General features: G+C 43.5%; 1 protein-coding gene across 4 annotated transcripts in view; it reads left to right on the top strand.

Annotated features, from left to right (window-relative positions):
* FYN (FYN proto-oncogene, Src family tyrosine kinase) overlaps nt 1-26,257 on the top strand; it is a 77,924-nt gene that overhangs the window by 44,930 nt on the left and 6,737 nt on the right. For 2 of the 4 annotated variants that reach the window (XM_031066675.1, XM_005418429.2), the window contains 6 exons: nt 2,183-2,332; nt 4,131-4,295; nt 8,490-8,669; nt 10,436-10,512; nt 10,616-10,769; nt 19,644-19,775. In XM_031066675.1, the coding sequence (XP_030922535.1) occupies nt 2,183-2,332; nt 4,131-4,295; nt 8,490-8,669; nt 10,436-10,512; nt 10,616-10,769; nt 19,644-19,775 (858 nt within the window). Of the gene's footprint in view, nt 1-2,182; nt 2,333-4,130; nt 4,296-4,770; nt 4,927-8,489; nt 8,670-10,435; nt 10,513-10,615; nt 10,770-19,643; nt 19,776-26,257 lie in introns of all 4 variants that reach the window. The other 2 variants (XM_005418430.3, XM_031066677.1) reach the window with 2 other exon arrangements.

Raw genomic sequence — 26,257 nt, 5'->3', positions numbered from 1 at the left:
TATTTAAATTTATCATCAGAGAATAATGAATAGTATAGATAACCAACAGCCTAAATAAATGAATAATGAAATACGTCTTGGTTCTTGTTTATGTCCAGGTTTGAGCTAAAGCTCCAGTCCTGCAATTTGATCTGAGGTCAGCAGGGGTCCACTGAGGGCCACCCACACAGCTCTGATTGCAGACCTGGAACCACAGATTGTTTACATTTCCCTAAAGAATCTAAAATAGTGAGCAGATAGGCAGGGAGCGTGACTAAAGAAAATACAGCTGCTGCCAGCGGATCAAAACTCAAAAATGCGGAGGTGGAGAAGACTGCCTGGAAAATTCTGAGGAGGCTGACAATGTACAGCCCAGAGTGGTGGTACAAAGCATGCACAAGATGTGCTTGCAAATCACCAAAAAGCTTTGAACTCCTAGTTGAGACAAATGTACTGACTCGGGGAGAGCCTCTTCAGAAAACTGTCCTAAACAAACAGTATTTGTCTACACTTAGAAATCAGAGAATCACAGCAAGGCTGGAGTTGGCAGGGACATTTAAGATCATCTAGCTCCAACCCCACCAAAATAAATACATGAAACTAAAATAAAATATAAAAAAAAAGACATAAAACACCCCCTGACACTCCTTTAAGGGTGCCTCCCATTCAAATAAATCAGAATCGTCTGTTTTAAGTGCTGCCTCTTTTCCTCCTATATAGGGGACAAACAACAGGGAATTTGAGAAGTCCTTGGAGTCAGGGTGGAGAGGTTTTGCTCACTGCATCTCCCTCAGGGATGAGTCACCCACCAGTGTAACCTGTTCTTGGTTAATGTGGTCAAGGAGGCTTCTTCCTGAGGATACATCCAAGAAAGACATCTAACACTGGGACCACCTTTCATGTCACACAAAACTGTTTGCTGGTGGTTTTCCTTTTCTGCCCTTAGCTGACACGGTTACCAGTGAAAGCAGCCTTCCTGAGCTCTCTGCAGCTGACAGTTTCCTCTTCTCCTTTTAATGCCTAAATTCCCTTGAGTAAACACAGTATTTGTCTGAGCCATGAGAGAGAACTTGTTTTCTTTGCTGCCTTTGAAAAGGGCCATGTTTTTGTTCAGATGCTGCGTTACACTGTAAAAAGTGGGTTTTTTACAACCAACACGTGTGTCACTGGCTGTAAAACAGGACTGTCCTCCAGAGTGAGACACCTGAAGGTGCAGGTCCCTACAGAGGTGGCTGAGCTGTTTCTGCAGTCAGCAGGAAGCTGAGGCTCTATTCAGCTGCCCCTGACTGCAGACACCAAGTGCCCACACTGGCATTATGCCACAGTGCTTTAACACTCTTGGAAACTGGGCTGGCATTCAGCCACCCTCATAGCACCAGGGACATATGCATGGGCATAGAAATCAAGCCCCCAGCCCACCTGCAGACTGCCACCACTGCACCTGAAACTAAATCCAGCCCATCAGCTGAGGTTCCTTTGCATGGCCCTGAGCATCCAGAGCCATTTCAATTGCCTGCAGGGCATCCACATGGCTGGAAAAATGTGGCAGCCTGTGGGAAAACTGCCAAGCAGCGCGTCCTGAGGCATCTCACATGGCACTTAATCCCTGTGCTAGGGCATCTGAATCCCACTAGTAAGCTCTAGAGCCCCACATGGATTTGGGAAGTTAAATGGGAAGTTCTTGCAGATCTACTGGTGCTCAGTCTTGGTGTAGTATTACCTTCCAAAGATTATGGTGTACAAAATATGCTTATCTGGTTCTTTATAAAGAAGTTTGGGACCCATCCAGGTAACAACACTACCCACATATAAAGTCATTATCTCCAGAGCTTCCTGTCCTCAAAATCTTGATATTTACCACCCACTGGCATTTACATAAAGGACAGTATTTGCAATGTAACCTGACACTTAGAATAGGAAAAGTCAATTTAACATCCTGGAGCAGTAAATGTTAAAATGTGAGTTTTCATTTACACAGAAGTCCCAGTATCTTTCTAGAACATTGTAAAAGGGACATGGTGTGAGCATCCCAGGATTTCTCTCATGCTTACCTCATTGTGTTAGATTAATTTGTTCTTTTTCAGGATACAGTGAACTTTTTGGAAGCAATTTCTCTTTCACTTTGTAGCAACTTACCAGAAAACCAAAATCTTTGTGACTAAAAGCTAATTACAATTTTTTATTTCTTCTTTGCTTGGAACAGGTGCCTATTCCCTGTCTATTCGAGACTGGGATGATATGAAAGGAGATCATGTCAAACATTATAAGATTCGTAAACTTGACAACGGTGGATATTATATCACAACTCGGGCACAATTTGAAACTCTTCAGCAGCTGGTTCAGCATTACTCAGGTAATTTTTCAGATAATACATGGCACTCTGAAGTATTTTAAAACAAAAGTGTTTGCTGCTGAGCTGATGTATGTGTAAGATGCCCTAAAGAGTCATTTGATCTATGACTCTAGCTTGTTGTAATGCATCTTCTGTTATCCCTTTCCCATTAGAGTTATAAATGTCTTTGAGTGCTGTTCACAGGATACAGCAGCAGAGCTTTTAAAACCTAACACTTTACTGTGCTAAAGGTTTTGTCAGCTCTCCCTTTTCTAAGCAAACAGAATTACCAAATTTGACTTGCACATCTCCAAGCATGAATTCCCTGTGAATAAGTGAGTGCTAAGATGTGCCATTTTGCAGCACACTATTGCTAATAAAGCAAGTAGGAATTGCATTGTGGAATTCAGTCACCTAAAACAATTACCAAAATGTCTGCATGTATTAGATACATTAAATATATTTTCCCACTGGAATTTTGTTCTATGTGCAAAGTGTTAACATTTAGATTATGTTAAATAAATAAGGCAATATGCATGTTTCTTTATGCACACTATTTGTGTCCACCCACCAAATTTTTTTTATTATTCCTGTGAATAAAGTGTGGCAGGCACTGTTCCACCCAAAAGTGCACCCTGTTGTCACTGGCAATTGGTGTACAACAAGTGCAACTTCAAAGCCCCCCAAAACCTCTGCATAGGACAACTGGTTCTTACACAGAAGAACGCCATGCTTCTCAGCATGGTCAGTTTTTAAGCAGAAATTTGTGTTTTGAATTATTTCCTCTTTGGGGTTTTTCCCTTTACTTTAGCTTTTTATAATATTATTAACAGATTATCCCAAATGCTTGCTGCTCAAAAACTTTTCATAATTTTTACTTGGGAAATCAGCTTCTCTGCGGGGCATTTTTTCTGTATTCTTTGTATTCTCTCTGCTGCATTCTTATGCTATTCATACTAGACATCTGGCTGTCTTCTCCACCCAATTCCTGATGGGTGTGTGCTGCCAGGGAGAATTTCTAGTTGTTTCTGGTGACTCTGCTTCAACCTAAATGAGGTCTAAAAACTCACATATAAGGAAGATAATTTACAACCTCACTGTACCGGTTGGTATATGTCAAATTTTAGTTTCCTGTGGTCAGCTTATTTGGGTGGCATATTTTCCATGCACAGATGCAGAAACAAATAGATCTGGAAGCAGCCATTTCTGTGCAACACGGAGGCATAATCAGTAGGATCCATGCAGGGTAGCTCCGGAGGCATGGTGCTGCATATGCTAATGAAGGTTTGCTCTAGAAAGAATGTCAGAGCTGCATGGCACCTACAAAGACACCTTTTCACAGAGCAAAATATGGAAAATATCTTTTCCCAGGCTACAAAAAGTCCACCAAGTTTTCATGGCTGCGATTTTTCAGAAAAAGAAGTAATTAATTTTTTCCATGTTTCTTTTACTCAGTTCAGAAACAATTCAGCTTGTAATTGACAGATTGTTTTTAAAAAGCTATACTGTACCATAGTAAACCAGTCACTCAAGAGGTTATCTTAATGCAGCATTGTGGGAGGAGGGAAGTCCTGAGTCTACAAGAGAAACCAGTGGCGGTCACCTTCCATTTCAGGCTATGCAGAGACTAAAATATTTCCTGTTCTGTCTCAAATGAATATGTTTCAATGTCCAATTCCTAATCTTCCAGGATGCTTTGTGGTATGCAACTAACAGCTGTTGTGAGTAGCATTGTTTTTATGCTTACTGTATTTGTTTCATGTCACACTTTTTTTTCTTTCCTCTCCTTTGCTGTTGGCTTCACTTCTGGCTCCATCAGAGAGAGCTGCAGGTCTTTGCTGCCGCTTAGTAGTCCCCTGTCATAAAGGAATGCCAAGGCTTACTGATCTGTCTGTCAAAACCAAAGATGTCTGGGAAATTCCACGAGAATCCCTACAGTTGATCAAGAGACTGGGAAATGGGCAGTTTGGGGAAGTATGGATGGGTATGGAGCAAAATAATTACTCTAAAATAGCTCGCTGTGTGGGGATTACAAGATGGAAGGTGAAAATGTAGGAGGACATTGTGACCCACAAGAAAAAAAATTAGTAAAGCTCAAACTGTTAGGAAAAATGTCTTTGGAATCATGTCTTTGACTTTGAAATTCTTTAATCTTCAACTTTCAGTATAATTGATGGCAAAAGAAAACTGAAAATCCATGTTTCCTTGGAAGGTCTTGATTTTGACAAATTGCCACTGTCTTAATAATAAATCAAGGCTCGCATAGTAATCTCTTAGCTATACCAAGGAGCCTTTTTCTGCAGGCTAACAAAAGAAGTCCTTATCTTCAGCATCCAAAAACCAGTGTTTGCAAATGGACTTTATTGCAGCACTGAGAGACCCTCACCTTCCATCTTTCTCAATGCATGCATAATTTTGGATTATAAGTGTGTTTTTTTTATTAATTTCCTCTCCTATAGAGAAAGCTGATGGTTTGTGTTTTAACTTAACTGTGATTGCTACGAATAATACCCCACAAACTGTTGGATTGGCTAAAGATGCATGGGAAGTTGCACGTGATTCATTATTTCTGGAACAGAAGCTTGGTCAGGGGTGTTTCGCTGAAGTGTGGCGTGGTAAGGCAGAGAATATATTTTGCTTTGGATGGATCTTTTAAGGCCCTCTTGGCAGAAATAAACATTTCAAGTATAGATCTTAAGGCTAAAAGATCAGAATAGTGTGAAATGTTAGTTTATATTGCCTGAAACAGTCAAAAGTAAATACAGTAATCCATGGGGAAGTTTCCATTCATTTGCACACAGTGGTATGAGAGGTTATGGCATTAAAATTCATTAATTGCCTTGGGTTTATTTGGGTGACTACACAATTGCTAGGTATTAAGATAGGAATGATGCTAAACCTGTAAGGCAGAATGGCTAATCAGAAATTAATCTGGTAAGTAGACATTTTTCTTTCCTTGTGTGTTGTAGCACTGATGGAATCAGACCCTGAAAATGATTCCATCCACTCTCCCAGCTTAAAAATAATGGCAAATATCAGCAAGCTGATATTGTCAAGCTAGCTTTCCCATGCATCCACTTATTAAAGTCTGTTTGCAATTTGTGTCTGCAGCAGAGCCCAGTAATTCAATATAAGACCAGGGACAACAGAGGCAAAACTTGCCAGGCCCAGCTGAACCCCCACTTTGAAGTCCAGAAATACTGACCTTTTCCAAATCCACTGACATTGTTTTCTGCACACTTGCCAGCTTAACTTACCCATCATGGGCCTCATTCTTTTAATGAGTATAAAGCAACAGCAATTTACAATATACATAAATCTTAGTATGGCCGTAGCATTGAAACACAATATAGTGGCCATTTCATGAGATGTGGCTCATTTTCTATGCCAAATTGTGTTCTGTATAGACTTTAAAATTACCAATTCAAATTAAGAATCACTATATGTTGTTTCTTCACAAGAATTTGAGGCAACAGTTTGACCACTCCTTTTGTTGCAGTGACACAAAAATATGTACAGCCAAAATAACCAGTGGGTGTTTCAGCAAGGAGCACAGCAGCAAGTCTGTGCGATTTACAGAATTTGTAGACTAGAAATATAGAAATTTATAGAATCTCACAGAATTGCAGTTGACCTGTTGCAAAGAAAGCTGCCTACATTTCTATTCACATTTCCAGATAATTGCAGTTTCTCCTTCTTGTTCTCCACCTTGAATGCACACACAAGTTTTCTGATGTTAATACTTAGTGGTCAGCTCCATGTGCCATACACCTTAAACTGATATGACAACTTAAAGGAACAAATGTAAAAAAAACCAAAACAAAAAACAAACAAAAAAAACCAAACAAACAAAACAAAAAACAACCAGCTATGGGAAATGAAGTGCCAAGTACCAGTACCAAGTAGCTGTCAGAATTATGATTACAATTATGAAATTCTGTTTCTTAATGTATAGTAAAAAATATGTTAACAGCCCTGAAGCATTACCAAATTGGAGTAGATTAACACAGTAAAAATTAATAAAAAACACATTAAGTAGTAACTAACTACATGTGGGAAGAATTCAGAGGGAAGTCTATGCTACTTTTCTATTAGAAAAATATAATAAAAAAAGAAAAAGAAAGTTTAAGAATTTAAACTGGAATCAGGGCTGAAAGGATAAGTCAACATTTTTGGTTTATTTTCTTTTTTTGAACTGGAGAAATTCATTAAAGTATTTAAAAATAGACTTGCTGAAAACACTTCATGGTAATAGAACGAGTCCTGGGATTTTTATTTAAACAGATAGTACACAATTAATCCTGTTAACACACGAGGTGAGATCCTATTTTATGAATGCCAGTCTGGTGCCCATGAAACTCTGGTTTTATTCCTGGTTCCTATAATTTGTGGTACCTCTGCAGAGTGGCCATGAATGATGGCACACTGCAGTCTGCAGCCCCAGTGACTCCAGACAAAACACACTCCCTGTCACCCATCAGAAAAGATTTTGGCCGCCCTGCTTGAAATTAGAGGTAAAACCACATCCTTCCCAGCTTACACAGGAGTGCCACTAGAGCAAAGTCCTGCTTCAGCTCTGGTTTGAAGGAATGAGAGAAATTAGGGCTTCAGGAGTCCTTCTGAAGCGTGCTGGGGTAGCAGAGGTGGTACTCAAAGCATTACTCCACTGACAGTACAGTGAACTGTCAGTTCAGTGATAGCTGGCACTGAACAGGCAGAAGGAAATAAAGGCATAATAAAAACCAACTTGCACTGCACACTTTTGAGTAGTATGTGCCTCAAGCCCTGCCAGACATTTGGGATTGCCCTTTAAAAGTGAGGAGCAGCAGCTCCTCCACTGCTCTTCTGCTATCCTCAGCCAAGCAAGGTAGACCTGGGACCTGAACATTTGCACAAATGAGCATTTTATGGCTCATTTATATTCTGGCAGGTTGCAAAAGCTCATGATAAAGTTATTTTGGCCTAAGCAGTTCCCATGAAGCAGCTGAGCCCTATTATTGCTCATGTACTTTTAACAAAGACAAAAGGGGGTTATTTTACACGTTACCTTTTTTCATGACACAGCCTTTGTGTACTTTGTGGGCTTTCTGCTGTCCTCATGCTTAAGTGCAGAGGAGTAGTTTTTAATATGATTAATTCCTGAAGTCATTTAGTGTTGTTCTGCCTTATCACACAGCAGCTCCCTATCTACAGATCACATTCAAAGCCATGTCAGACCTGACTCTGGAGCAGGGTTCTGGCTAGTCTGGGCAAAGGACAAGCAGAAGGCAGTAGGAAAGGGGTATTTCTGCCCATTTTAATTGTCCTTCCTTTTCCTTCCCACAAAAAAAAACAATCCCCACTGTTTACATAAATAGGTCTTCTAGGTTTTATTTCTTTCCAGTCCTCCTCCACCTTTCTAATACCCCAGTGAAGCCCCACCTCTTGCACAATGCCCTGAGTCAGCCTTCCCCAGTTCTCTCCAGGTTCTTGTGCAGGCTTTTGGATGTTCCAGAAGGCTTGGTAGCTGATGGCTGAAAAATGATGCAACTTGTCTATTTCAGTGCTGACCACAAGTAAAGAGCAAACTGAAGTGGACAGGAACACCTCATTTTCTGTCAGCAGCTTCTGGGGATAAGGAGGGGAAGGAAAAGGACACATTTCAGTTTGGAAACACACCTGTGTTTCTAAAATGAAATCAATTTGTTTCTCAGGAGGTTTTTTGTTTGTTGTTTGTTTGTTTTTTTTTAATCTGACTCAGAACAAAATCAAAATGTTAAAATGTGTTGCAAATGAGAAATTCTGGTTTAACCAGTTTTGTTGTCCAAATCTGTGACTGGAGCTGTGTTGTTGTCTGGAGCAATTACTTGTTAGCAAGGGAATACATGAAGATGGGTTTCAGCAGTCCCAAGTTTCTTACTCAGAGAAGGTTTCTGTGGAGATTGCTGGAAACACTGTCTGAGTAGGACAACAGCAATTGTGCCCCAGTGCCAATGGGAGTATTATTTTTCAGTGTAACAGAAAAAGACTAAAATATGAAGGAGGTGTGGGAGGAATATGATAAGGCAACATGGAAAACCAACCTTTTTCTTAAAGCTTGTATTAAATGTCCTTGCTATTTTTTTCCTTGCTTACATTAGGCATCAGGCAGAAAAAGGTGCAGAAGATATTTAATCTAACTAAGTGTCTGTGCTTGTAGGTACGTGGAATGGAAATACTAAAGTGGCTATCAAGACCCTGAAGCCTGGCACCATGTCTCCAGAATCCTTCTTAGAGGAAGCCCAAATCATGAAGAAGCTAAAACATGACAAATTGGTCCAACTTTATGCTGTGGTATCTGAAGAGCCTATCTATATTGTCACAGAGTACATGAGTAAAGGTGAAGCCAGAGCTACTGTGCTTGATAATATTTTTTCTTTGTTGTTTCTCCTTGGGGATACAGAGGGAGGTGCAACAGGGTGCATTCAGGGAAGGAGAGAGGGAACAGGAAACTAGAGTCACCTCTGGCTTCAGAAGAACTATGAATTCCACTGGGCCCAAAACCTGATGCACAAAGAAAATCTGTACTAGCTGGGGGGAAAGAGAAGTTGGTGCAGGCTAAGTTATTCCAACTGCATCAGCATCCAAACTTCCCTGACAAGTGATTTGCATTTTCTAGGTTTGATGATACCACATGCTGCTTCCCAAGATCCTAGCTTTTCCTGGCATCAGATAGTTCTTAGGACATCTTCTTTCAGTGTTTACTTGTTGGCCTAGGATTTCTGTTTCCTAGTTTAGCCAATCCTGAATCTTGTCACTGCACCTCATTCTCAGATCACACTTCACTTTCAGCCCATCCCATTACCATCTTAATACATGATTTGCACATATTATTCTTTCCCTCGCTTTCCCCTTCCCCCTTGTCTCTTCCTTAAGCTACTTAGCTGGTAACAGTGTAGTAAAATGAGAAAAAGAAAACTTTTCACTCCATCAGATCTCCAGCAGGGTACTGAGAGCAGAGCAAAAAATCTGCTTGTTTTGGAAAAGCAAATGAACCAAATAGGAAACATAAGTTCTCACAGAGAAGTTTCATTGTACATTGGAGGATACACTCTGAAATTTTAAGTGCATTCTTTCAGTCTATTTGGAGTTGACTTTTATTTTCCTGGCAGGTGCTTGCCCACCTCCCTCCTCAGAGGCATCCAAGCCCTGACTAACTCACACTTTAATCATATGTCTCAGTGACAAGCATATGCTTTTTCCCTTTAAAAATAAAGACTTTTCAAAACCCCTCTGAAATATGGGGTTTATTTTGGCTTACTTTACTGGTTTGTACTGTAACATTTTACATCTTTGGATCTGAGCTTGAGGCTGACAATTTATCAAGGGAGAAACGCTTAATCATCTGTCTTTTTCCTTTATTTTTTAAACCAATTCTCTGACCTTATTTAAAGGAGACTGCTACACTTCTCTGTTCAGATACAAGATACAAGAGGACAGAAGCTATACATCCTAGGCTCTTTCTTTAATGCAACAGGGTACTTTCTTGTTTTCCCTTGCACAGGAAAGTGATGTTCTTATAACTTTTGCTAAAGTTGCTTCCATTTCATCTCTTCTTTGTCTTCTAAAATTAATGATTCATGCTGTATTTAGTTCTGGGTTACCTAGGGGAGGAGCACCACTAATTTCTAAGGAGAAACAGCCTTTGCCAATGCTATCCCCCTCGGGCTCACCAGGCTCTGGGCTGACCTTTCCTTTGGAGCACGTTGAGCTAGGATCTGACTTCTTCTATAATTTGTGTGGATTGGAACTGAGCTGCTGCTTTGCAGTTAGCTGAGGCCTTTAGAGAGCAGCAGCCATGTAGTTTTAAAGAGCACTGGAAAAGTTAGGAAAGATCAACTTTCCCAGTAATGGTCAGGAAAATTTAAAACAATCCTGTTTCCTTTCCCTGCAACTCTCGTTGTACTAGTTGCAACGTTCTTCTGCAAGCCAACTTAAAGAGTGAAGCGAGTACAATAGGAAAACTTGGAGGTATCATGGGTTTTTTTGAAACTGTCCCTTGAACTTGAAACATTGCTGTCTTTAATATTACACATATTGCTGCACCTCCATTCTGATGAGTTGTCTTCCTAACATCTCTCTATTATGTCAACTCTTCATTCACAGGGAGTTTGCTAGATTTCTTAAAGGATGGAGAAGGAAGAGCTTTGAAGTTACCGAACTTGGTGGACATGGCGGCCCAGGTGTGTCTCCAGAGCACTGAGCACTGAGGTGTGGGTGTTTTGTAGCCCAAGTATGAACTGAGTTTGTTTTAAATGCATGGCTTGTCTCTCCTGCTGCTCGCAGGTGGCCGCGGGCATGGCGTACATCGAGCGGATGAATTACATACACAGAGATCTGCGCTCTGCCAACATCCTGGTGGGCAACGGCCTAATATGCAAGATTGCCGACTTTGGATTGGCAAGACTGATTGAAGACAATGAATATACAGCCAGACAAGGTAAATGCAGCACTGAGTGTCGTTCTTGTGGCAGGGGAAGAGGAGAATGTGGGTTTGAAAAGCTCTCTCTCCTGTGCTTCGGGGCTGTTTTCAGTAAATCTTCAACTCATATTAACTCCTAGTCAGAAGTTCACTGCTGAATGCATGTCCTAAAGAAAATGTCTTATTTTGTTGTCTTTTCTTTGAAAACCAAAATGAAACAAAGGTGATGAGTGAGAACACAGCTGGAAATGACAGCAAAGACAGGACCTTCATGGTGCCATAGCAAAGAGGATATTTTATGTATTGGTTATGAGAGTCTGAATGTGGAAATCCAGAAAAGTGTATGTAGGGTATTTCTTTTGTAGTGTGCCTTCTAGTATTTACTAACCTCTATTATCACTCCTGTACTATTCTTACTTTCTTTATTTCAAGCAGGTCAAAGAGTTGTGCCTCTGTGCAATGGAGCTGCTTCTCTAAGCACTCTATTTTCTTGCTTTCTTGCTTTCTTCCTTCCTTCCTTCCTTCCTTCCTTCCTTCCTTCCTTCCTTCCTTCCTTCCTTCCTTCCTTCCTTCCTTCCTTCCTTCCTTCCTTCCTTCCTTCCTTCCTTCCTTCCTTCCTTCCTTCCTTCCTTCCTTCCTTCCTTCCTTCCTTCCTTCCTTCCTTCCTTCCTTCCTTCCTTCCTTCCTTCCTTCCTTCCTTCCTTCCTTCCTTCCTTCCTTCCTTCCTTCCTTCCTTCCTTCCTTCCTTCCTTCCTTCCTTCCTTCCTTCCTTCCTTCCTTCCTTCCTTCCTTCCTTCCTTCCTTCCTTCCTTCCTTCCTTCCTTCCTTCCTTCCTTCCTTCCTTCCTTCCTTCCTTCCTTCCTTCCTTCCTTCCTTCCTTCCTTCCTCTCTTTCCTCTCTTTCCTCTCTTTCTCTCTTTCTCTCTTCTTTTCCTTCCTCCCGCCTTCCCTCCGTCCCTCCCTTTTTCCCTTTCCTCTTCCCTTTCCCCTTCCCTTTCCCTTTCTCTTCCTTTTCTTAAAAAACCATTTTATTAAAAATGACATCTTCCAGTGCTACACAGGGTGCTGGCTACAGAGGACCATTGATACACTATAGAAATGTGTCAAAGAGTTTTGTAGCTATTTCTAAAATGCACGTGTGTTCAAACTGAGCCATGTCACAGGCTCTTTTTAGTTATTCTTTACAAGTCGTGCTTAGTTGTCAGATGTTGGTCCAAGCTGCAGAGCTACAGTTTTGTTCTCTTTCTGCTGGCAGTACTTTGGTCGTGCTTGCTCAATATGTGTTGGTAAACACAACTTCATCCTTTCAGTGCCCAAGCCAGGGAGGATCCCGTTAAACCCTGTTGTACATCACCAAAAACTCTCTTTGTGGGTTTCCTCTTGTGAGTTTCTTCTCTTGAGCAAAGTCCCTGTTTCAGCATGGACCCTGCCATTAATTCTGAGGAAACAGCTAACCTCTTTCTGTAACTTTTTCTCTAAGTGTTGACAGAAGGAGCCGGAGAGTTTCCAGCATGCCTTGCCCTGGCCTGGGAGCAGCACTAGATCTCAAGCTGTTCTCAGCCCCATGAACTGCTGTGGGCAGTACCCAGTCACAGGGGTGTGGAGCACAGGCTGCATCCACCCTGAAAGGTGCCTGCTTCACAGTCAGACAGTGAGGTCCTTGAGGAACCTGTGACAGATACTAATGTAGAGCCTTAACTACTATTGATTTCAGCCTGAGGGCGGGAATTGCTTCTTGTTAGAAAAAAATAGGCTTGTGTCATTCTCTCTAGAGCAATAAGAGTGTCTGGAGAGGCTCTGGCAGATGGAAAGCTGCCTGCTTGCTGTTCCCCTGTGTAAAACAAGAAGAGTTTTCCCTGAACCAGGCAGGCAGATCCAGTCTACAAAATGGCTTTGAAACAGTGTCCTATATTATCTCCATTTCTGCCTGATTTGCTGCCATGTCTTTTGTTCCCTTTGGAAACCACCCAATGTATAGTTTTACATGACTAATTATTTGTTTTCATAGACAAGTATGTGACCTACTTCTGGCCAAATCTCTTCAGGCTCCTGATCTCTAGGAAATCCTATGATGACCTGTTTGCATCCCAGTTTAAATCTCTCAGGATAGTTTTGCCCTCTTCACATGTTAAAAAAGCTGTGAAAACCTACCTGACTGATACTGAGGAGAAGTTTAGATTTTTAAATAAAAATCACTGGATTTGGGGTGGAGAAACTTTGAGAAAAGTATAACACCCGGCCTGGCAGGGAGAGGGAGCATTGTGGGTATCTCCTGCCCTTTTTTCATGGCAGAAATCACCTGTATTGAGGAAAAAGTGTCTGGGAAGGGAGAATTAGTTTGGCTTTTAAAATGCATTGCTGATGATCTGGACATCTGACCCATGTTTGCCTGGCTTCATCTCCTTGTGCCAGTATGGAGAAGTCATCCATCCTTCCCATACTTGAGGGCAATGGACAATAATTTCTTCCCCTGATCTCCAAGTCTGGCTGAAGTCCTTCAGAGCTACAGACTTCCTTAAAAGAGAGACCCAAAGAGCTGTAACCACAGGTGTCAAGTAGAAAGGTTTTCCTACTTTCATTAATATTTTTTGTCCCTTTGTGATTTGCATTTTCTAGGTTTGATGATACCGCATGCTGCTTCCCAAGATCCTAGCTTTGGATCCTTCCTTAAGGAGTAGGAAGGGGTGTTTTTTTTGACCAAGCAGCACACACACTCAATTTACATTTCATTGCAATTAACCTGGCTTCCAAGCAGGGTGAGCCCAAGACCTTTGATTTATTGCGAAGAAAAATGGTTTCTAATGCACCAATGGATCTTTTTTTTCAGCTGGAATTTAGCTCTGGCTTGTTTAGTTAAGCTTCAGTTTGAGCAATGCTTGTTGGAGATCACAGTATCAGGAGGAAATGGTTGCCTCTGCTTGTTTCCCATGACCTATTACTTCAGCCTCCAAGGGGATGCATCTGGGGACTGCTCTGTTTATCTAGCTGACTACTGCTTCAGTGGGAATTTTGACACAGGAGGAAAGCTTGGCCAGCAGAGGGGAGGGGAACAGGGAGCGCTCCAGACTGGCAGCTCCTGTGGGAGAAGTGAAATGTTTTTCCTTGCAAAATCTGAAGATTAAAGTCTCTGGTCACTCTTCTCAGCAGCCATCCTTCTTTTGGCTTAAGTGTGTTAGTACAGAGCTCACTGTTGGCATGGGGAAGAGGTGGTTTTCTCCAGCTTCGCTTGATCTCCTCCTCCCTTCCCCCACTGTCACTTTTGTCTCTGATTAAATATTTTGAAAGGAAACAGATGGAGATGCTTTGAGCCCCAGCAGGATAGAGTGCAGGATTCCTGAACCTGTGTGGGTATTACTTAGCCTGGTGGTAATGTTTTACTGACCGGTTTATTTTCTTTTGGGTTTGAACAAAGGAGGCCTGACTGCTCCTGATTTATGAGAGGTAAATAAAAAACAGTTCGTTGTCTGCACTGCCATTTCTCAGCAATTGTCAGGAAGGAAAGAGATGGTCATGCCACTAATGATTTAAAGTGTGTGACTAGCAGCCTGTGGCTGCCATTAAATTATACAAAAAAAAATAGTTCTTGGCTTGTAATGAGCATTTTGCTCCTCTTGCTTTTAGAGGAAGTGAGTAATCAAAGGGGAAAAACGCCTGTTTGGAGTGACACCCATTTCAAAGGCTACACTGGGGGACTGTATTGCAGCCTGTCCCATTGCTTCTTTTGGCTGTTGCTGTTGCAACATCTTCCCCACACACACAGTGTCAGGCATGGAGTGTTGCTCCCTTCCATTGGTGATGATGCTTGTGTCAGCTCTGTAAGGCAAGACTTAAAACTCCTGGTATCCTACAGGACAAACTTCCCATCATCCCCAAAAAAGGATCTCCCACGAAGTTCTGCTATCCTTGCACTGATATGGTTCACAGTTATGTGGAGTTCTGGCCGAGCACATGGCATTTTTGTGGAGAGTGCCAGTGCACCACAGAGTCACTGGGTTAGAGTCGTTACTATTCTAAGCAGCAGCAGCTGATACAAATTTAAAATTTTCTCAATAAATAAAAAGTGCTGAGTTGTTTTCCAGGCCATGTTTCTACTGCACACACCCGCAGCACTTGCAGTAGTGCCACTCTAAGCACACGTGAAACAATAAGGATCTTTCTGATGCCTTCCAGACGAGTCAGAGCTATTTTGGGAGCTCTAGTACATGTTTGTAAACTCACAGATCATTTTTGCCTCCTTAACACTTAGAAGTAACTCCTTCCTGCCCTGCTTAAAATCAAGTGATGCTTCTTAGTTTGATTTCCTAGAAATAGGCAGGGATTTCAAGTGATGCTTCTTAGTTTGATTTCCTAGAAATAGGCAGGGATTTCCCCCCCTCCCCTTCCAGGCTCTTTGCAGAGACTTGTTCACCAGCTGATCAGAGCTGGTTTGTTTGTGACTGACTGCACTGCAGGCTGCAGCATCCAGGGCTTTGTTCTCGCTCTTTACCTGCGGTTCCCTGAGCCAGCCCAGGAGCGAGGGCTCCTGGTTCTGAGCCAGCGGGTCCCGGGGGATCCCGCTCCGCTCCTGCAGAGGCGCCTTCTGCCCGGCCCTGGGAGGGAAGGAGCGCAGCCAGGGCGAGGGGAAGGAAGGGAAGGGAAAAGAAGGGGGGCTGCAGGCAGAGAGCCAGAGGGGTGTTCAGAGCTGCTTCCCGGGAGGGGTCCGCCTGTGGAGCCCGCTCCTCATCGCTGATGTTTGCCAGGCTTGTCATTCCACGTTCGTTCGTCCTCACAGCACAAAAAATGTGATTGCACGGTCCCTCCCACACGGCACTCATCATCGCCCGCCGGGGCTGACTCGTTCCCTGTTTCATGCTTGCTTCAGCACTCCGTTTTTACCTTTTACAGCTTTCCCTTTCCAGCCCCAGAAGCAATCCAATGCCACACTACATTCCCTGATTGCTAACCCGAGTGGTCCCTGGGTTTTTGGGTCATTAGAGCTTGGAGTCCTCCACTGGGTTTGGCTTTAAGGTACAAGAGGTAGCAGCTTTGTAGCATTTCCAGAAACAGGATCATTATCAAGCTGGCAGTGGCTCTGGGGCATGAATTTCAGAGGTTTCTACTTCATCAAGATTTAGATCTGAAAAGAAACCAGAGCTCTGAGGGATTTTCGCTTGCCTCAGAAGAAGCCATGCTGAGATTTGTATCTCAAGGTCACTCAATCATCCCAGCCCCCTCTGCTCCTTCTCATCACATGACCCGCTTAAAGCCAGCAAAGAATTAAAACAGGACCATGGATTGATTTTTCCCAGGGAAATCCTCCTGGGAGATAACCTGTGTGAATGCCTGGGCAGAGTCGGGCAGAGGTCCCAAGAATAGGGCTGCGCCTCACAAAAATCCTCACAGGCTCGGGGCTGCTGCTCTGGCCATAAATTGTATCAGCAGCTTTGGTTTCATGTGGTTACAAGCAGTGCAAAAATCCAAAAAAGGCTTTCCCCGGGCTGTAACATTTAAAAAAAGAAGAGGGACTGAGATAAAAGCTGCAGATTAGTACCCTGTTTTGGGGCAAAGACAGGTCATCCTGACCTGATGAATGCAGTCTGCTGTTTGTGTCCATGCATGGGGTTACTCGTGCTGGTTTGTAATAAAACAGGTTCCAGCAACAAAAAGAGAGAAATCCCTCCCACACTGATGCAAAATCCGCCTTCAGAGCAGGAGATGGGCCGCCTTGTCAGATGGGGTGATTTGGCTTATCAGATTTATTAACATGCTTGTCAGTAATACACGTTTTATCTGATGCTGTAATTTGTTTGCAGCACAAAGTCAGTTTGTTTAATAAGCTTCTGAGGCCTGGGCAGAGAGAGGCATTGGGAGTTTTAATCAGTGTGTTGGGAAGAGAGTTAAGCACAGGAACTGTGTGTCCATCAGGAACCACACACAGCATCCAGCCTGTGCTAACACTCCATGGAGCTACAGCAAGCAGAAGGCTTCAGGGCAGTGCTCAACACATTTGGGAATTTTTGTGCTTTCACAGCAGTGCACTGTCTCTCTCTGTCTCCAGTTCCAGGCACTGAATGAGGGACAGCACTTTGGAGAATCCCTGTCAGACAAACACACACACTGCCATTCACACAAGCTGTGTGTGATCTCCTTTTGTGAGGGCAGGGCATGTGTTGTACCTGCAGGTGACCAGCCTGGTGTGTTCCCCCTGGTCTCTGCTCTCCCTTCACTGACAGCTCTGCCATACTGGACTGCAGACTCTCTTGAACCATCTAGCCTCCAACATGTGTTGCAGGGCCAGAAAACCATGAGGCAGGGCTCTGCTAGCAAGCTCTCTGCCAAGCTTGCATTTTTCTCCTCCCCATCTAGCACTCCAAATCTGTCATCTATCAGGAAATGCTGCACAAACTGCAGAACGTGATTTTTTGTATTAGTTGCTTTAGACAGAGAATCATCCACAGCAGGGGCAGCATAGAGAAGTAATGAATAGCTGTCCTGTCGTTGGAAAATCCTCAGCACAGATCATTCATCTTTCCAGCAGTGCTCATCACACCCCAGTGAGGACTGTACTGCTCTAGCTCTCAGGAAAAGGGATGTCCTGGAATTGATCCCCCTTCTCAGGGACTTACCTTGCTTCTCATTTTCCTATGGTTTGACAATACGCCGCATACTCATCTCCCAGTGACACACTGGCAGTAGGTTGAGGAAGACAAAAATACTGGGGGAGTTGGCCACAAAAGAGTCTGAAGAGATTTCCTTCCTCCAAACATGAGTTGTAGGTGGTTGCTACCTTTGGATCTGAGTTTGAAGCAAAATTGAGCAGATTTGGCTAAGTTTCTCAGACAAACACAGCTGATTAAAGAAGAAGAAAATTGTTGAATAAAATGTGTGCAACATGTGAACAATCAAACCCCCCGGCATGTCCATCTCACCCATCACCAGCCAAGGTCCAAGGCGTCAGGCTCCTGGCCAGCCTGGAGCTATTCCTTCATCCAGCTGGCACAGGGTGTATCTGGGCTGCACGTAGGAGAGAGCAGAGAGACGTTGGCCCTCACGTCCAGGGCTGCCTGCACAGGCCCATCTAAAGGCATTCACTGCTGGCCTGGGCAGCCTGACCACCAGACACATGCAGCTTGCAGTTTTTCTGGAATTGGCATGGGCTGTACAGCCCCAGGACCTCCTGGCAGCTGGAGCAGCCAGCTGCCCAGCCCATGTGGCTGCTGGTGCTGCTGGAGCAGGGCCAGATTCCAGGAGAGAGGCTCAAGTGATGGCAGTTTCTGCTGCAAAGGACTCACACAGCACAGCCAAGGCAAAAGGAAAAAATGAAGTTCTGCAAATTTTGAGTCTTGTAAGCTAAAGTTGGTCACACAAAGAAGTGTAAGTGAAGGAGATTGAGACCAAAGCCAAGCACCCAAATTTTAGTTCCTGCGTACATATCAACCAATGAAAATACATAAGAGACAGGTTTTAAAAAGTGAACAGGCATCCAAAATCCTCCTTTGCACATCTAGCCAGTGATGTGCTGATGCTTAACTAGACTTAAGTTCCTGACTTCAGGCATTAGGTATCTGAAACTTTCTCATGCATCTTTTTTATCCTTTAGCAGGACATTTTCCAGTCATTTAGCAGGACTTGATCAACTGCAATACTCCCTAGGAAAAAAAATATATTTGTACTAGAGTATTAGATTATCTTAGGATCATTTACATGTAGAGCAGAAAAAATTTTAGCACATCGAAGTTTTACTAAGTAAGGAGATGAGAATTACCCTGTTTCCTTTTTTACTCTAAGTCAGACTGGGGTGTGTGGCAGAAGATACAGGACATTGAGCCCTGGATGTGATGGCAGAGCAGTGCCAGCAGGGAACTCCAAACAGTGCCATAAGTTCACTCCCTGAGTGATTTGTCCACATTGTTACCCTTTCACACTCCTCCTGAAAGCAGAGGGAACTTTTATGAGAGGGTGATGTGAAGTCAAAGTCAGTCTGTTTCCAAATTCAAGAGTGCTTGTCACTAGGGATCAGCAATAAGCAGTGCAACTCTTTTGCCTGTATGTTAATACAAGGCACCAGGGAAATGTCTGCATATTTTTTGTACATACTGTGAGTTAATTATTACCACAAGACTTTTCTTTAAAGTCATACTGAAAATATTTTTCATAAGAAAACACTCAGTGATTAGAAAAGCAAATAAATCAGTGTTTAAAGGTTTGTTATCTCACTATCCTTACTGCAACTGGCTCCTGCAAGCTCTGATGATGGATGAGCACATTAGAGCTGCACGTATTTAAGGCACTACAGGCTTTGCAGTGCCAGGAGCTTAAAGTACACTGTCAAGTTATAAATCACAGGCCAGTCGTGCCTTGACATCAAGCACTCCAAGCAACTCAAATGGCAGTATTATTTTAAAGTCCTTGTGTGTTTCTAATGAAATACTGAATTTGCTTTGAATTTTTGTTTTCACCATGTTTGTTTGTTTGCATTTTGCTCAGCTTGAGCAGGCAAACTGGGAAGTACATATCCAGTATATCTCAGTTCTGCTTCTACGTAGTAACTGTGTTTGATTTGCAAATATTTAAAACACTTTGGGAGAAGTTATTTCTATTATATTTGGCTTGTTTGTTTTTAAAACTGGGGTGGGTTTTTTTTTTTCATTTTATAAAACTTCAAACTTGAGTTAAAATGTCTTATTCGTCTCTTGTGATGTGGGACAAACTGACCCTTTCCCTGCTTAGTCTTTCCTGATGCCCTACACGTTCTGCCCACCTGTCCTCTCTGAGTGTACTCTATGGAGCTGTTGGGTAACACTTGTCTGCAGCTCCTTCCACCTGCATGTGCTGCAGAACACAAGAGTCACCTGTGATCTGGTGCTTTGGTTCTGTCCTTGTTGTGCTTAAGGCTCATGTTTTCTCTCTTTAGGTGCAAAATTCCCCATTAAATGGACTGCACCAGAAGCAGCACTGTACGGAAGGTTCACAATAAAGTCAGATGTGTGGTCTTTTGGGATCCTGCTGACAGAGCTGGTAACAAAAGGGAGAGTGCCATACCCAGGTAAGAAAAATGTCCAGCTTCACCTGGAAAAAGGAATGGGAATGGGCCATATGTTTAAGCTGCAATGTTTATTTATATTAACTGAGCTCAAAGGAGAATGTGTAAGTTTTGTGTATGCTTGAAAACAGTTCTGACTCAAAGCTGCTTTGCCATGGTCATGGGACAATTCAACATATTCATTTCTACTGTTTTAATTATGCTCAATTCAATTAATATAATTTCTAGACAACTAATGAAAGCAGTGTAAAACTATTATATTCTGGAGCAAATAGCTCTCTACAGTATTGCATTTACTATAGGATACCTACAGTTAAACTCCCACAGAGGCCTCACTCTTTTTATTCTGTCAGACTGGTTCACTGCAAGGTTTGATGACTGTCTGAATGTCTGGTACTATCAAATCTCTTTTTCATAAACTCTTAAATTTTAATCCTTGCTTTTGAGATGGATGGAAAGGGAAGAAAATAGTTCTGTAATGTGCAGACCAGAGCTCATGGCAGGGTCACAGCAGGGCCAGATTCTCTGCATGGGGGAACTGGAGGCCCCATGGCTCTTTGTTGAAACCCTGCCAAGTGTCCAATGGATTAAGATTTGGGGGGGGGGGGTGATTGGATCTGCCTATGCAGAAAGAGCTTTTTATTCTTGTTGCCCCCCTGAAGATTGTAGGCATTCAGGTGAAGAGGAAAGGGGTGAGATGAAAGCCATGCATTACATGGAAAATAATTTAATCCCTTCTTTTTTTCATCAGCACAGATATTAACAGGGGATGCCCTGCATTTCAAGATGCCTCTAGCTGCATTTTTAGTCCTTTTATTTTAAAAAAAGTATCTAAATACTCAACAGTCTGGCTGTGTGCACTGCAGCTGATTTAATGGAAAATGCCCTAGAGCAGTTTCAGTTTTCCAATCTGTGCTGTGATCAAGCAGTCAGATCCATATATCAAATTGAGCAGGAGAAGCATCAAGGTGGAGTTCAGTTTACCCTGTGGTGTCTCACACCACTTCAGAAGACGGAACTCAGCAAAACTAATCTTCCAGACTTTTACCAGGAATTTCAAGTTTGCTGGCACCTAGCAGCCAGTAGCTGATATTTGAGGAGAGAATGTGGGGACTGGAGGGCATCTGATGATCGGCAGTGAACTTTGGCATCATTAACAGGGAGCAGCTTAGTAAAGGTGTGGCTGTGACAACTGAATGAGGTAGCAGAAAATACAATGGCATGTTTCTGTGGAATGGATGGGTCCCTCTGCCCAGCACTTCCCCATGTGGGGTGTTGCCTCCAGTCAGAGCAGCTCTGTCACCAGTCAGCACAAAAGTCTTCCTGCCATAAGGATTCCTGGTAGTGGTGTGAGAAAGCTATGATTTCTGCAGGTTTATTGAGGGTTTAAGCAGACATTGCATGCTGTGCAAAGGTCAAAGAGAGAAAAACCATGTATACACTTTAGTTGGTGCAGTGTTGCTCTCAGAGGGTGAGCAATGTTCCTGACTGGGCTGCAGGAATTCTCTAGTCACTGCCAGCAGAGTGGATGCACCGGGGCTGTCACCAGCCAGGGCAGAGTTAAGGTGAAAATACCATTCCACGCAAAAACAAGCACTTAAGCCCTATGTTTACTTACAAATCTGTAGCTGAACACAGGGTTGGCCATGGCTGCAGAGGATGTCTGCACTTCATAAATGTTTCTTTCCCCCACCAAAGGAGAAGGAGTCCACAGGATGTGCGTTTAAGTGCCTGCAATATATAACTTCTTGTAGGAGCCATGACAGTAATCTCAGGCATGGGCTGTGTCCTGAAATTCTGGACAGTTTTATTACGTGGCAGCTTGAGCACATCAAAGACAACCAGTGGCATCTCTCCTCTTTCAACACCGTCCTACCCCTTCATCCCTCACTACATAAAACCCTCACATGCCAAAAGTCCTTCTGGCTCACTCTCCTCCACCTGCACAAGGAAGACACCAAGTAGCTGGAAGCAATTTTTTGTGTGTTACATATCACTAAGTCAGCAATTTTCTGGACAGTCATGTCCTGCCTTGGTTACACCCTGCCCAGGCTCTAGGCCAGGGCCATTCCTTCCCACCAGGACTCCCCTGTTGCTCATCTAGGAGGTCTTAACAATTCTCATGGTCACCATCACTCCCCTCTGCCAGTTTTACATAAGGGCAGCCTAGATCTTACATTTGAGTATCCAAAGTCTTCACAGATTTCAGTCCAGTCTCATATCCCAGACCCAAAATGGGAAAGCTTTTATAGGCTGAGGCAGCAGTGGAGGGGAACTGGGGCCTTCTCAGGAGGATCTGTCTTTGCAAGTGGATTGAAAAGAGAGCTTGGATTTCCCAAGGTGACAAAGGCCCCCTGAGCTCCTTAGAAAAGGCTCTCTTTTCCCCTGTCATAGAAAGGACCATCTATCTCCTGTTTCACACTGGGAAGAGGAAGGATCTTGTGAAGAACAAAGTTTTGTGAATACCTATCCCTGTCTGAGATAGGCAGTAGGGATCAGAGGCACCCACAGGGCTTTTCTTGCCATTATGGCATGGCTTGCATGAGGAGGAAAAATGGGATTTCTATCACCCTGAGAGGCAAGACTCAGACCTCTTCACCCAAGTGGACAACCCATAGGTGAGAGAATGTGGTCTGTTGGCACTGCCAGCACTTTGGTACCCAAGATGTGACACTGAAAAGTGTCAGCCTTGAAACAAAGAGGGTCATGGAACTGTCTGTCTGCTATAATGTCCAGTTTCTGAAATAGTTGTGGGCATGTTGTCCTGATGTTCCTGCTTACAGCTTGTAGCAGGCTGGGAGAAGTGGAGAGAGGCCCTCAGACAAAGGGATTGCTCTCTTGTTTGACAAGTTCTTAGTGCCTGGAGAGACGATTTACAGCACACATCCCAGTGCTGGGGTGGTACCCATGCCTGCAGGACACCATACCTCGTGCCTTCCCATGTCTGGAACCAGGCATTGTTTTAAGCTTGTGGAGAAGGAGGGAGAAGCACAATGAGTGGGACAGAGGGGGAGGGCAGGCAGTTTACAGCAGGGAAACAGACTGGGTGGCACAGAATTTGGCATTCTTTGTCCTACAGATTTCAACCAGTTCCTGTCCTGATGCCCCATTTTGGAAGAGAGGCTGGTGAGATATACGAGCAGTAAAAATTTTGCTGGTGGAGATAAAGTTCAGTCTAGAGTTCATAATAAAGCCTTGCCCCAAACTCTATAGCTCCCACAAGCAAGACCAACTTTTTGGAGGGTGTCCTCGTGTTCATACTTCAACCAAGCCTGTTTCTCTGTCAGTGATCACAATGGGCCACTATGATAACTAATATATGCTTTTTTATCCTTTTCACAAGGCAACAGATTCAAATAAGCAACTTTCACACAGAGTCTCTATTTCCAGTATTACAGTGGATAAATGAAAAATAGACTGGGCCAGAGGAAGAGCCAAGCTTAAGAAACAGCCTTCTTAGTGGACCTTTTTCAGTGTCAGTTTCTTTTCTCTTTGACAAATGCCCTTCCCTAGCAGTAGTTGGAGAATCTGTGGGTTTTTAACATGCTGCCTTTGGGATAGGGAGAAATATCAGCCATACCAAACAAGTACCTCTGACCTTTCCCCTTGTGCTTTCTGCTGCAGTTGTCACATCAAGAGCATTTTCATTTTAACTCCAGTGTGACAGCTATGGTGCTACTCACATCGCTGCCTCTGGCCAGGCAGGTCTCTGAGCCTGGGCTCCAAGCAGCCCTGCAGCCTTTGGGCAGCTGTATTCAGCCTCCTCATCCCTGGCCCTGGGGGAAGCTGGGCCACGAGTGCCAGACAGCATCTGCTGCCCAAGCCTAGGGCCAAGCGCATAACAGTGAGCCAGCATCGGTAGGTGGGTGTAACAGCATCGTGGATGGTAAATAAGAGGTTAAGAAAGAGGTGTACTCACCACATAGGATAGATAACGTCAGGTGGGTTTATTTTTAAGCAAGGAAGCTCTGCTCACAAATGCTGTAGCTCAAGGTTGCTTCTATTCATCTGTTATACCAAGGAAATAACTTATTTTAGCAAATAAAGCCAAAGCAAAAAACAGATATTGATAGTCTAGCTTTGAGGATGAAGAGATGTTGGGGGTTTTCAGGCTTTAATTTCTAAGTGAAATGGCATGACTTCCTGAGTTTTAGAACTTGTTCCTCCTTTTCCCCAGAAATAATTTGCTTTGCATTGCACTCAGTAAGAACAGCCTTCAGAGGCTGTCTGCCTTTAGGAGCAGCTTTGCTGTTGCCTTCTGTGCACTGTATTAGTGTGATCATTGGTCTGAAAGCATGCATTGGGTCTGGAAGGAGCATCATTCCCAGTCTGTGTGTTGGGTTTGCATGGCCAAGCTATCATAGTGGGAGGATGGGGGTGCCTGAGAAGAGGCTTTGACCTTGTGGGAGGCCCATGGAGGGAGGAGCCCCCGCTGGAGCAGCCTGCCCTTGAAGGACCATGGAAGAGTGACCCACATGGCAGTCTGGGGAGGACTGTTGCCCATGGGATGGACCCATGCTGGAGAAGTTCATGGAGAACTGTCTTCCATGTAGGGACTCCATGCAGGAGCAGGGGAAGGACTCCTCTCTCCCTGAGCTGCAGGAGAAACAACCAGTGATGAACTGACCATAACACCTATTCCCTGTCTCCCTGCACCACTGAGGGAGGAGCTAGAACTGTTTTTAAGGTCTTATTTTACTTCTCATTATCCTGCTCTGATTTTGTTAGCAATAAATTCAATGGATATCTCTAGTTCTAGCCTGTTTTGCCTGTGACACTATTTGGCAAGTGGTCTATCCCAGTCCTTATCTCAACTCATGAACCCTTTGTTATATTTTCTCTTCCCTGTCCAGCTGTGGAGTGAGAGAGAGGCTTTGGTGGGTGCTTGGCACCCAGGCAGGGACAACCCAGTGCAGTCTAAGAGAAGAAAGCAAGAGTAAAACAGCCTAAAACAATCACTCTCCTCCCTGGACTTCACAAGTCCCAGAGTAATCTGTATAGCTCATTAGTTTGCACGCAGGGACACTCCCTAGTTACAGTAATGTTTCCTGTCTTCTGGAAGAGCAGCATTGCCCAGATCCAGGCTATTTGCACATCTGCTGTGCTCCATCTAATCAAGCTCCTAAGAGCACACCAAAGTACTTTCCAGTGTTTTCTTCCGCCACAATTGGAAACTCCACATCTTTTTTTGTGTCACAGTAACTCTTAAAGTCACTGTAACTTAAAGTTCCTACAACTTTTCTAGGAAAAGCCAAGCAGTATTGCATTTCTGTCCCCAGTCTATGTGGGCAGTAGATTTTTATTGTACTGAGCATTAGAGTGGCCATATCCTGTGGTATCCTGAGATTACTGAAGGTTTCACTAATAAAGCTGGATGGTGGGAGGTTATTTGATTTTTGGTCTTCTCAGGGAATAAAAAGCTAATGGAAAAGCCATCTTTTGGGAATTGGATGTTTTCTTCTTGGTCAAATCATAATTCTTGAAACATCATGAGCACAAGCTGATTTTTCATAGAATTCTACAACGATAGAATAGTCTGGGTGGGAAGGGACCTCTTAAAGGTCATCTAGTCCAATCCTACCATAAGCAGGGATATTTCAGGTTACTCAAGAGTCCTGTCCAGCCTGAACTTGAATGTTCCCAGGGATGGGGCATCCATGACCACTCTGGGCAACCTGCTCCAGTGTGTTACCACCCTCATTGTAAAAAACCTTCCTTTCTTATACCTAATCCAAATTTAGTCTCCTTCAGTTTAAAACCATTACCTCTTGTCCTATCCCAGCAGGCTCCGCTAACAGGCCCCCTTCAAGTACTGAAACACCACAGTAAGGTCTTCCCAGAGGCTTCTCGTCTCCAGGCTGAACAATCCTGATTTTCTCAGCCATTTCTCATTTCAGGGCCCTTCTCTGGACTAGCTCCAACAGGTCCATGTCCTTCCTGTGATGGGAACCCAGAGCTGGATGCAGAGTTCCGGGTGGAGTCTCACCAGAGCAGAGCAGAGGGGCAGAATTCCCTCCCTTGCCCTGCTGGCCAATCTGCTTTGGATGCAGCCCAGGACACTTTTGGCTTTCTGGGCTGCAGGTGCCCATTGCCAGCTCGTGTCCAGCCTCTCATCCACCAACACCCCCAAGTCCTTCTCAGCAGGGCTGCTCTTGCTCTATTTGTCCTCCAACCCAGGTGGAAGAGCTGTACCCGACAAAAGAATATTGATGAGTATTTTATATCACAGATTTAAGGATTTTAGGATAAACTTTTAAGGGGTCTGGAAGCACACTGCAAGCAGAATGTCATTTATTATTTATTAAGAGTTGAAACTCTCGGGTATTCATTAGGAGAGAGGAGTTGTACAGACTGCTCAGATATTCTCTCTATGGTGTTAGAAGTGAAGATATGACAGACTCCAGCTATCAAAAGAGAAACACTAAAACTTGCACGATGAGATAAGTAAGTCTATAGAATAGGTTTGTAAACATAAATAGGCCATT

The sequence above is a fragment of the Geospiza fortis genome, unplaced genomic scaffold, assembly GCF_000277835.1.
Source record: "Geospiza fortis unplaced genomic scaffold, GeoFor_1.0 scaffold98, whole genome shotgun sequence".
NCBI classification, from domain to species: Eukaryota; Metazoa; Chordata; class Aves; order Passeriformes; family Thraupidae; genus Geospiza; species Geospiza fortis.
Note: the sequence above shows the minus strand (reverse complement) of the source record. Positions and strands in the feature narration are given on the sequence as shown.